The sequence below is a fragment of the Oryzias latipes genome, chromosome 19, assembly GCF_053564925.1.
Source record: "Oryzias latipes strain Hd-rR chromosome 19, Olatipes_Hd-rR_3.1".
NCBI lineage: Eukaryota > Metazoa > Chordata > Actinopteri > Beloniformes > Adrianichthyidae > Oryzias > Oryzias latipes.
In genome coordinates, this window is record NC_136255.1 from 22,591,036 (window position 1) to 22,603,338 (window position 12,303).

Sequence of the window (12,303 nt, forward strand, 5' to 3'; positions counted from 1 at the left end):
TTTCTTTATTCATGTTGTAAATCACAAGCAGAAGCAAATTTGTTGTTTGAAAAACCTTGTAAGTGTGACACAAGTAACTACAGTAAGCTGCAGACAAATAAATCTGTTACGCTTTTGTTTTCTCATCTGATCTAACATCTGGCTCAAACAGTAGCAGTTAGCTCCAAAATTGTTCCCATTTTTGTTTAAAAAAGTTTTTAATATTAGACTGAAGTTGTGAGAGGCTGTAAGCTAGAAGGAAAGTGTGTAAACAGATAGATGATGGGAATGGGAGGGGCTTAATTTGTGCCCACAACTCAGACTTTAATTTATAATGAAGTACTGCCACCTTGCAAAAACAATCTCCTTGAAAATGACAGGTTCTTGGACTTTGGATAAAAATTGCATAATTATAATAAAAAAAAGACCGTTGAGAATACTTTTAAAATAGATCAAACAATGATGGGAGTGGATCTTTAATGAAATCAAATTAATCTTTTAAAATAATTCTTATGAATGCAATAGTATTTATTTAAATTTCATAATTAAATCTAATCATTGTATTAAGTTATTCAACTTCGAAACTGATTTAAAATTATTATTTTATAATCCGCTCAATGAGGTGCCCCCTAGCCCTGCGCTATGGCCCCCTGAGTCAAGGTGTTCTGGACGCGCCTCTGCAGATGAGGGGTTGGGCACGCGGCGCCAGCGCAGCCTCACTCGTGAGGACTCGGAGCGAGTTCCCACCAGCGGTGAGCTGAAAGGTGTGTCGGGGAGATGTCTGCCCCGAACCGCAACCGAACCCGCCGCCGTGTTCGTCCGCAGCCCAGCTACCGCCGCCACGTCGCGTGACGGGGCAACAGGGAGGCAAGAATCACGGGGGATGAGAGCACCATGCCCGCCGCGACAACATGCCTGCTGTTCGCCTCGCTGTGCGCGAGCTGTGCGGGGACAGGTGAGTCGCCCACGCGCTCCTTTCAGTATTTGCAGGAAAAAACACTCGATAACTTCTTTATTTGTTTTTCGATGTCCGCGTGCCGCGCAGGTCTGTGGGAGCGCGTGACGCTGGAGAACGGGCAGCCGCACGCGGGGGAGCTGGTCCAGCCCAAGCGGCTCCTCCAACAGGTCCACTCCGATGAAGAGATGCTGCACAGCCGCCTGGATACCCGGGTCAAACACCCCCCTGAACAAGAAACGCAGCAGGTGAGCTCCTCCTCAACAGTAACCCAAGTAAACACATTTACTGCATTTATCAATTTCATTGTACAATGAACAATGACAATAGAAGCAAATGTGATGGTGGGCGGGAATAAAAAGTTAATTTCTTTATTATATCTGATGATGGCAGCCACACCTCAGCCTTCACCAACTAAGGGGACAAAAAAAGAAAACACCCTATACCTTTCACCCACTTTCCCCCCCACCTCATTAAGTTATATTTCACGGCTCCACCTGTGTTCTTATGTTACCTGTGCTATGGACAGTGTGAGACAGCTGCCGGTCAGTGGATATGACACAGCGCTGACCCTGGCGCCGACCTTCATCAGCGCCTCGTCTCCTGACTTCTGCAGAAACAGGAGCCCGCACATGTAAATGTAGATGAAAAGCAAACAGTAGTGCACTTTTCTGCTTCTATGCAGTTTTTGAATGGGTCTGAAGAGGCAGGTAGCTCTCGTTTAATCCATGTGTGGAAGAGTTGGTCTTCAAAAATAAAAACGTGAAAACTTTCAAATGGAAAATACCCAGGAAGTCCTAAGTAAATCCCTACAGGATTTCAGAGCAGGGGTAGTCTGATTCTGGAATTCATAATGAGTCGATCTTCCTTAAAGACCCACTCACTCCACTGGAAATTGTGGTTTGTTGTTCTTAACTCTTCTTGTAGCATTTTTCTCATGATGGAGGACATATAGATATAAAATGAAGATCAAAAGTGCGTTTTTCAATATCTTTTTATTTAAATCAGGATGAATAAAGAGCAGACCGAAAATAAAACGCTGTTTGAAAAAGCTCTTTTGTGAGCAGCTGGACCAAAGTCTTCCTGCTCTACTCTATTCTGATCCACTTGCAGACAAATGAATCCATTAACGTCTCTGTTTTTCTCGTCCGAGCTGACATCTGGCTCAGAACTATACGGCTGCTAATGCATTCCAAATACTTCAAAACAAATTCTCCATTTTATTATAAATTTGCATTTTTTTGTTGCTGTTTTTCCATGAACATCCTTGTTTTTTTTTATTTATTCTTGATGTCATATTTCTGCTAACAATTTGCCACGTCAGGAAATTATGCAATATATCAAAACAGTGACAGAACGCCTGATATTCAGCGGATCTCAATGATTTTTAATCGGCTAGTTTAATGTTTTCTTCTTACTTCTCCTTCCTCTCCTCTTTAGCCCGTCCATCTGTCCCAGAGCAGCTTCCTGGTAGAGGCCTTCGGCGCTTCGTTCATCCTTGACCTTGAACTCAACCAGTAAGTAAACACAGCTCACATCCAGACTGGAGAAAAAGATGGAGAGTGTGTGTCTGTGGGTTTGATCCCTGACACCTCCTGCAAGGATTCTGAACGACAAACATTTAGCCTGACGTGGATCATCAGCGTTTAAAAAACAAACAAACAAAAAACAAAAACAAGTTTTTAGAACCAGTCTACCTTATACCTGTTGAAGGGTTGATTGGTTCTACATTTGTTTGACCTACATTTATGGTGAACTAACTTTGCTCCGGAGACTTTTATTTTGAAACCAGCCTCATTGCCTGGTGGAGTCTTTTAGGTCGAGCCATATAAAAGTTAATTCATTCATGTTTTTGTTCTGTCTACCCCCAAAAGACTAGCATATGACCAAAAAACAACTATTTTTTTCATCTGAAATGCAGATGGTAAATAATAATCATAGTGATCTGCCTTCAACTTACATTTAATTAGATGTTCCAGAAACAGATGATTGATCAACTTTATCAGTGATGCTCTGAGATCCTCAAGGACCTTGCATCTGCCTTATCAGGAGGCATGGTGGAACAGGCGGCCATTTTCATCAATACACCACAACAAGAAGAAGGGACATCCGACTGAACCTCCAAAAAATCACCAAACTCCAGGACAAACGTTTTTTTGGAGGAAAAAAATGATTGGCTAAAAAATGTCAGTCCGCAAACTCACTTAGGTGGAAAAGAGACTTTATCTTTACGCCACTCCCATTCCAGTTGTGGAAGCAGCTGAACTTTCCATAAAGAAACACAACCAGAGGCGAAACAGCTGAGGGTAAGAGTGTCAGCCTCCAGGGCCAAACCAGCAGCCAAACATCTGGATCAACCTTTAGAGACCAGAACGTAATCCTCCATCATAGGGCTGCACGATGTGAGGAAAACTCGCGATATGCGATATTGGTAATTAATATTGCGATAACGATATAAATTGCGGTATATAAACAAATAGCAAAAAAAACCAAAACATAATTTCCATTTCACTGCAACAGGTTAAAAATTATACTCCAAATGACCCTTGTCGACGTAGGAGGCAAACATCAGACATAAAAGGGTTCATCTGATTGATCAACAACGTAAACGGGTCCTTCTGATTGGTTAAACGCATAAAGGGATTTATTTCATTTGTTCAATATTTCAAGCTGCTATGAGTTTGTTTTAGCACATTTAAGGTAATCATTTATTGCGATTTTTGCCGTCTTTTGCGGTATGCATATTGCACAGCTTGATTTCGCGATAACGATAAATTTGCGGTATATTGTGCAGGCCTACTCCATCAACTAAGATGACGGAAATTTGGAAAAACCTGTCTGCACACAGAGTCCAGATTTAAGAGACAAAATGATTGATTTGGCTTTCTATCACAACATTACAATTCTAATACCAACAGCAATGACTGCAATGGTTTGCTGTGAGTCAGTCAGGGAAGATACTAAAAACAGAGGTTATGTTTAAATGTTCTTAATTTTTTTTTCCTTCTAGCAATCTTCTGTCTACAGACTATGTGGAGCGGCACTTTGGAAATGGACAGCAGTCCCAGAGTTTGGTAGGTTTGCCAAGAATTTTCTTCTCACTGTGTAAACATGTCAGCCACTCTTTTATTTTAGCTCTTTGTGTTAGTTTAGCAAAAAACCTGGCAGCTCAGCTTTGACCAAGGGCTGCAACAATTTTGTAAAAGTTTCTTTACCCAAAAAGGGAGATTAATTCATTTTAAATCCCATAGGGTATATGGCGTATTTGAAATTTCTGTATTAATTTCTGTATTAGTCATTTAGATATTTAGCTCACCAAACCAGCTTCAGTCTTTCCTTTTCATTTATTTTCTAATTACTGTCAGCATACACTGACAGTAATTGCATTGTATGTATAAACATGTGTATTTTGTCTTTAAAAGTTAAAAAAGACATTTAAGGTGTATTTAGTAGAAAAAAAACAATCAACAAAGGAGAATTGCTCTTCATATGATATACTTAAAAAGCCTCTCCGATCACCTTTTAAAGTACTGTTAAAGCATTTCCAGTGGTTTTTCAATCATGATGCTGCTTTAAGCCAAAATCAAAAACTCTTTGTTGTTTTCTAGGACATAGTTTCTGCATTCCCCACTTCTACCCCCTGTTGCTGAGAGCTCTCTATTTGCGCTCTCTACTAGTTTCCAGCCCCCCACACTCCCAACCAAATGTTACTGGTTCAGCAAAACTGGTGAGCAATATCCAGCCGTACAGTTTTGAGCAGGAAACCAGCTCAGATAAGGAAAACAAAGACGGACAAGTGTCTATTTTGCTGAAAGTGGATGCATCAGAATGGAGCGGAGCAGGGAGCTTCTGGCCTGCCCAGCGTATTTTCTTTGTCCTAGGCGCTTTGTTTTCGGTAAACAAACTGCATTTTTTTTGTCCCCTCCGGATTCACAACGATTTGAATAAAGAAATGAGCTTAATTTGCTTTATATACATTCTTTTAAATGCACACATTTATCGAGGAAGAGATTTCAACTGTGTCTCCCCTCAATTATCATGGAAAATATGGAAGGAAGGCTTTCCGTGTTTATCAACAAAATGTGCTGTCACTCCGACAACATATCTGTTAAAAAAAAAGGGTGTGGCCCCGGACGTTGAACTTTCAGCCATCAGACTGCGTCCATATTACTTGCTCAGGGAATTCTCACACATCATTTTAGTAACTGTTTTCTGCTAACCGTACAATTGCGTGTGACATCGTCCACGGAGAGGCGGAGAAACAGATGTCCTACCCAGGTGATTTTAATAATGTAAACATGGACAAACCCCTGTCTGCCTTTCACACAATGCTGTATTTTCTGGATTATAAGTCGCAGTAGCAAAAACAACTAACAAAAAATACACACAACAAAGAAGAAAAACCCATATATAAGTCGCACTGGAGTATTAGTCGCACTTTAAAGAGTAAAGTCCAACATTTATGAATCAATTCACCAAGCCCAGTGTAATGCTGCGCTCAATGCGTCAAATTAATTTCCGCTGCCTCTTTTGACATGCATTTGTCAACCCTTGCCAAAAAATGTGTTCGTGAACTAGGCGCTCCCATTGCGTGTAGAGAAGCTATCATCTGAGGTAGCTTTGACTTTATATCTCATTTGTAATGCACAGAAGATACAGATAATGTTTTTGGTTTGAACTGTATTTATTTTGAAGGGTGCTACATCGCCAGTCATGTCTCCATGTCTGGGTTCATGAGATCATTCAGGGTTTTTTTTCTTTTCCTTACGGCAATTGTTACTTTCCATTCTCCAGGATGGTTTGTTTTGCTGTTCTTCAGTCTGTCTGGGACCCAGTTCACTGTCCCGCATTAGTCCAAGGAGGTCTTACCCCGTTTGGAAGATCCGATCATAATATAGATAGATAGATAGATGGATAGATAGATAGATAGATAGATAGATAGATAGATAGATAGATAGATAGATAGATAGATAGATAGATAGATAGATAGATAGATAGATAGATAGATAGATAGATAGATAGATAGATAGATAGATAGATAGATAGATAGATAGATAGATAGATAGATAGATAGATAGATAGATAGATAGATAGATAGATAGATAGATAGATAGATAGATAGATAGATAGATAGATAGATAGATAGATAGATAGATGACTTTATTAATCCCACAATGGGGAAATTTCATTTCTGTGGGAGCAACACGACATTCAGGAATAATCTATATAATATAACATCAATAAAGGACATCACAAATGACATTTATATTAGATAATTAAAAATATTACTAAAATTATTATGAAAAATTATTATAAAAAATAAGATTCTTATTAAATAAAGAAATAAATATTAAATATTAAATAAATACAGCTGCAAAAGTGTAAAAAACATGCGGTCTGCAAAACATGTAAACTGTAAAAAAACATTACAAATTTTTTCAAAATACAGAAATAACTAATGAAGTTCACACCAAAAACAAAAACAAACAACTGTTCAGGAACAAAAAACAATTTAAAATTGAAAAACAACAACTACAACAAAAGCAAATGAATCAATGACTAAACAGAAAAACACCCCTGGGACCGTGGAGTGTCACTTTGACACGGTGTTGTACAAGTTTATTGTAGAGTTTATGAGCGGAGCTCTGCTGATAATGGAATTGCCCTCTGGGATAAATAAAGTATTCTGATTCTAATAGATTTATATACACTCAATGGCCACTCGATTAGGCACACCTGTCCAATTGCTCGTTAGCGCAAGTTTTTAAGCCGCCAATCAAATGTCATCAACTTGCTGCATTTAGGCATCTAGCATGGTCCAGATGATCTGCTGCAGTCCAAACTGAGCATCAGAACAGGGAAGAAAAGTGATTGATTGGTTGTTTGTGCCGGATGACCTGGTCTGAGTATTTTAGAAACTGCTGATCTACTGGGATTTTCACCCACAACCATCTCTAGGGTTTACAGAAAATGGTCCCAAAAAGAAAATCCTGTGAGCAAGAGTTCTGTGGGCGGAAATGCCTCATTGATGCCAGAGGTCTGAGGAGAATGGTCAGACTGATAGAAAGACAACAGGAACTCAAATAACTGCAGGTTACCACCGAGGTCTGCAGAAGAGCAGCTCTGAACGGACAACACATCAAGCCTTCAGGCTGATGGACGACAGCAGCAGAAGACCACAACGGGTGTCACTCCTGTCTGCAAAGAACAGGAAACTGGGGCTCCAGTTCACACAGGCTCACCAAAACTGGACAATAGAAGATTGGAAAACATTGCCAGGTCTGATGAGTCTCCATTTCTGCTGCAATATTCAGATGGTAGGGTCAGAATTTGGCATCAACTCTATGAAACATGAATCAATCCTGCCTTGGATCAACTGTTCAGGCTGGTGGTGGTGGCGTAATGGTGAGGAGGATACTTTCTTGGCCCCCTTTGGGCTCCTTTGTACCAATTGAGCATCATTATAGCTTAATTTTGTATTATATATATCCTCCATCATCTGAAAAATGTTGCAAGAACACGTTAAAGACTCCACTTCAATCGGAATGCGTCTTTAAAAGAAACTGTACACGATAGAAAAAGGTTTGAAAACAGACCAACAGCTGCCGAGGGAACTCAGAGGCCCATGAAAAAGCAAAGCAGTTTACCTTGTTTTGCTAAATGTTCTCATCTCCTTGAATCTAAAGAAACTCCCAGTGCTGCTTTGGCTCCACATTTGCATAAGTCTTTATAGTGTCATCCAGTCATGTTGTCTTAAATGTAGGAAGACACTGCGTGGCGGTTCAACATATTTTGTCCATCTTTTTATTTTTATCTTTGTCCGCATCACGTTCCTTTTTCCCTGTCAAATACCCACCTTGGCAATCAGTAGACAGTTGCCATGGTAACTATAATAGAAAATCGTACAAGTGTGAATGGGTGGTTAGAGGAGCCTGTGAAAGTGGAGAGAAAGAAGGCAGGAGACGCACACTTTGAGTGCTAGACTGTCGGAACGGCTTAACCGGAAACAAAATTCTCTTATGGGATGCACTGCAGAGACAGAGTGATGTGTAACATGCCTCAGGAGAATAGGTTCATTCATTGTAGCTTCTATGTGTTTTTGTGTGTGTTATTTTTTTAATTCTTTTATTCTTTTTACAATTGTAGTTTTTGAAACGGCTGCTACTAAACCTTTTGGGAAGGCTTCAAATGAGGATTTGGACAAATCATTTTTCTATTAGTTGGCTGGCATCTCTCACTGACTTTCTCGGCTCTTGTTTTCACTCTGCATTCAACTTTTAAGTCAACAGTTTCAGGCACAACATGTTTCATTTCCGTGGGTGGAAGTGTATTCATTCTTGAAAAGCCACACCCTCTGTTCAGTGTCTGCTGTGTCAAGCAATTTGATTTCCTCAATGTAGCCCTGTAATCCTACCTTTTATTTATTTATTTTCCTGCGCGGGGCTAAGTGCTTGGTGCCGTCTGCGTGTTCAGTAAGAAGGGGAAAAGTCATTTTGTTCCTCGACTAAGTGAATCAGAGCAGAAGCGACTTCATAAAAATGGGGAGGCCCCATAAAACCTGGAGTTGTCACCTGAAATTGTTTGTTTGTAGTAAACTACATTTAACAAAGAAAAAAGAAAGGTACATTCCTTTGGCTTATTTCATCAGAGTTCATTAAAGGCCCAATCTGATGAAAATTGTGTTTTTAACATGTTCTCGTGGTGTTTTTCTGATGACTGAGGACATGCATCAAGAAAATTGCGCTGAATATTTCTTTATTATTGGATCATGAATCTGGAGCAGACGAAAAATGCAGTTAAAAGAAATTGTAGGTGGGATGTAAAAGCACCAGTTGGTAGGCCGCAAGCTCCCTGCTCTGCTCCATTCTGATGCATCCACTTGTAGACGACTAGAGCCATGTACGTCTTTCTTTCTCCTCGTCTAAACTGGAATCTGGATCAAATCTGTACTCCTGGAGAGCCTCAATGTTGGTCATCGTTTTTGTTGCACTGGCAACATAAGGTTGGGAGTGAGAGGGTCTTTAAGCTAGAGTGCAAATCGAGTGCTTTCAGCAGCAAGGAGGGGTTGAGGGCGGGGTTGCTCTGCGCATCGGTTCTGCCCACAACTCGGGTGAATTACAAATGAACTACGGCAACTCTGCAGAAACTATGTCCTAGAAAATGACTTTTTTTTAATACAAGTTTTTGGGTAAAACTAGCATACTCATAATTAAAAACCAATGTTGACCCCAGTCATAGGATCAATTAAAGTTGATTATTTTTGGGATTGGCTCCTAATTGACTGTTATCAATTATTTGTTTGACCATTGTATTAAGCTTTGACTTACTTTGTCTTAAGAGTTTATTCGATCGTGTCGCTGCTTTGATGTAAATGTATTTTTGCACATAATGTTTTATTTTTTACATCTCCTTTTTTCAGTTTATGGATGTTAAAAGGTTTGCTGTTAATGCTTAGGGTTCTAAAAACACCTATGTGTCTAATCAAAGGTCATATCTTCAAAAAAAGTGGTACATAAATTGACTGAAGCAGCCAAGTGAAGAAAAACACCTTCCTAACACCAAAACTGATGTCTGGCACATCCTGCCAGGCAGATGGATTCTTGTTCCTATTTTCTAGGTTCCACCAGCCTACAGAAAGAAAATAAACACCTTTTTTTATCCTGGCTGACATGATGAGAACAGGTTTTGTCATCAAAGCTCCCCTGACTGCAAGGCTGTACCTATGAGGACTTATTTCTACTTAGATCCGTTTATACAGGGATAATTGGCAGAGACTGAGAGAAAATAAATGAACATGGCCTACTTCCTGCAAAACCTTGTGCATCCTTCTGATGTTTGCATTTTGCTTCTGTAAGTGATTTTTTTCTGAATTTTAAAGTCAAGTTTAACCAAGTTATGAAAGTAAAGCATCTACTTTTATTTTGGTTTGGACAGAAACCGTCTCGGGTGGCAGACTCATTACAAACAGCTTAACCTGTTCATCACACATTCACATGTTCAAGTTTTATCATATCAAAGATGCATGAGCGCCTTGACTGAGACAGCTGAATCCCTTCTCCGATTGTTGTAATCTGACCAATCCTGTACTGTAAACTGAGAGATAGAGTTGAAACACTATATTCAAAACACGATCAGCCACTTGTTAGCTCTGCAGGGGTTTATGAATAAGCAGGTGAAGGTTTCTCGACTGCTCTCGCCAAACCGAAAGTGTCAGCTGAGACTGCCACTCACACTGTCACCACTTACCTGAACCTGTAATAGACACTTGCATATTCATAAGCCTTTAAGTTTTCTGTGCTTGTTTCATTAGTATAATAGAACAGAAAGTTCTTTTGACTTTGTTGCAATTAATTAACTACAGTGACCAGCTGTAGAAATGAGAATGTTAATGTGGGACAACATGACATTGGAGGTTTAATCAGGTTTTCATTTGAGACAAAAACTCTTGAATAATTGTGAAGGTGATATTCAAGTCACTCATGAGAAAATACTCTTGAAGATTGTGAATATCTGCTTTAAATTTAGGACACTCCATGTACTGATGAGATAAGGTTTCACACTCCACTGAGTCACCTTGCAGAACATTACCCAGATCATTGATTTATTGAGGTAATGGACGACCCGGAAGGACGATAGGTTTAACTGAAATATTCAGCTATGCAGAAAGGTTAACACACTGTGGTAGAATTAGGGACATTGAAGTGGATAAAATCCATTTATTTCTCACTTGGCTGAGTTTTTCAACACCTATAACCTATAACTAGTCCGTCTGTCTGTCCGTGCATATTTGAATCCATCCATTGCCCCATCCATTCCTATTAACATGTATGCATTAATTTGTTCATCCAAGCATTTACCTCTACAGTCATCCATCCTTTCATCCAGGCATTCACCTCTACATTCATCCTTTCATCCATGCATTCACCTCTACAGTCATCCATCCTTTCATCCAATCATTCACCTCTACAGTCATCCATCCTTTCATCCAGGCATTCACCTCTACATTCATCCTTTCATCCATGCATTCACCTCTACAGTCATCCATCCTTTCATCCAATCATTCACCTCTACAGTCATCCATCCTTTCATCCAAGCATTCACCTCTGCAGTCATCCATCCTTTCATCCAAGCATTCACCTCTACAGTCATCCATCCTTAAATCTAGGCATTCACCTCTGCAGTCATCCATCCTTTCATCCAATCATTCACCTCTACAGTCATCCATCCTTTCATCCAAGCATTCACCTCTACAGTCATCCATCCTTAAATCTAGGCATTCACCTCTGCAGTCATCCATCCTTTCATCCAAGCATTCACCTCTACAGTCATCCATTCTTTCATCCAAGCATTCACCTCTACAGTCATCCATCCTTTCATCCAAGCATTTACCTCTACAGTCATCCATCCTTTCATCCAAACATTCACCTCTACATTCATCCATTCTTTCATACAAGCATTCACCTCTACAGTCATCCATCCTTTCATCCAAGCATTCACCTCTACAGTCATCCATTCTTTCATCCAAGCATTCACCTCTACAGTCATCCATCCTTTCATCCAAGCATTTACCTCTACAGTCATCCATCCTTTCATCCAAACACCCCCCTTTACATTCATCCATTCTTTCATACAAGCATTCACCTCTACAGTCATCCATCCTTTCATCCAAGCATTTACCTCTACAGTCATCCATCCTTTCATCCAGGCATTCACCTCTGCAGTCATCCATCCTTTCATCCAAGCATTTCCCCATACAGTCATCCATCCTTTCATCCAAACATTCACCTCTACATTCATCCATTCTTTCATCCAAGCATTCACCTCTACAGTCATCCATCCTTTCATCCAAGCATTTACCTCTACAGTCATCCATCCTTTCATCCAAACATTCATCTCTACATTCATCCATTCTTTCATCCAAGCATTCACCTCTACAGTCATCCATCCTTTCATCCAAGCATTCACCTCTACAGTCATCCATCCTTTCATTCCAAGCATTCACCTCTACAGTCATCCATCCTTTCATTCCAAGCATTCACCTCTACAGTCATCCATCCTTTCATCCAAGCATTCACCTCTACAGTCATCCATCCTTTCATCCAAGCATTCACCTCTACAGTCATCCATCCTTTCATTCCAAGCATTCACCTCTACAGTCATCCATCCTTTCATCCAAGCATTCACCTCTACAGTCATCCATCCTTTCATCCAAGCATTCACCTCTGCATTCATCCTTTCATCCATGCATTCCCCTCTACAGTCATCCATCCTTTCATCCAGGCATTCACCTCTACAGTCATCCATCCTTTCATCCAAGCATTCATCTCTGCAGTCATCCATCTTTTCATCCAAGCATTCACCTCTACAGT

General features: G+C 40.1%; 1 protein-coding gene across 11 annotated transcripts in view; it reads left to right on the forward strand.

Annotated features, from left to right (window-relative positions):
- The first annotated feature begins 660 nt into the window (after nt 1–660).
- The window catches only part of LOC101159950 (disintegrin and metalloproteinase domain-containing protein 11), a 33,659-nt gene continuing 22,016 nt past the window's right edge, over nt 661–12,303 (forward strand). For all 11 annotated transcript variants that reach the window (XM_023949608.2, XM_078937267.1, XM_078937269.1 and 8 more), the window contains exons 1-4: nt 661–934; nt 1,025–1,182; nt 2,375–2,451; nt 3,945–4,008. In XM_023949608.2, coding sequence (XP_023805376.1) covers nt 874–934; nt 1,025–1,182; nt 2,375–2,451; nt 3,945–4,008 — 360 coding nt within the window. In that variant the 5' untranslated portion in view covers nt 661–873. The remainder of the gene's footprint in view (nt 935–1,024; nt 1,183–2,374; nt 2,452–3,944; nt 4,009–12,303) is intronic.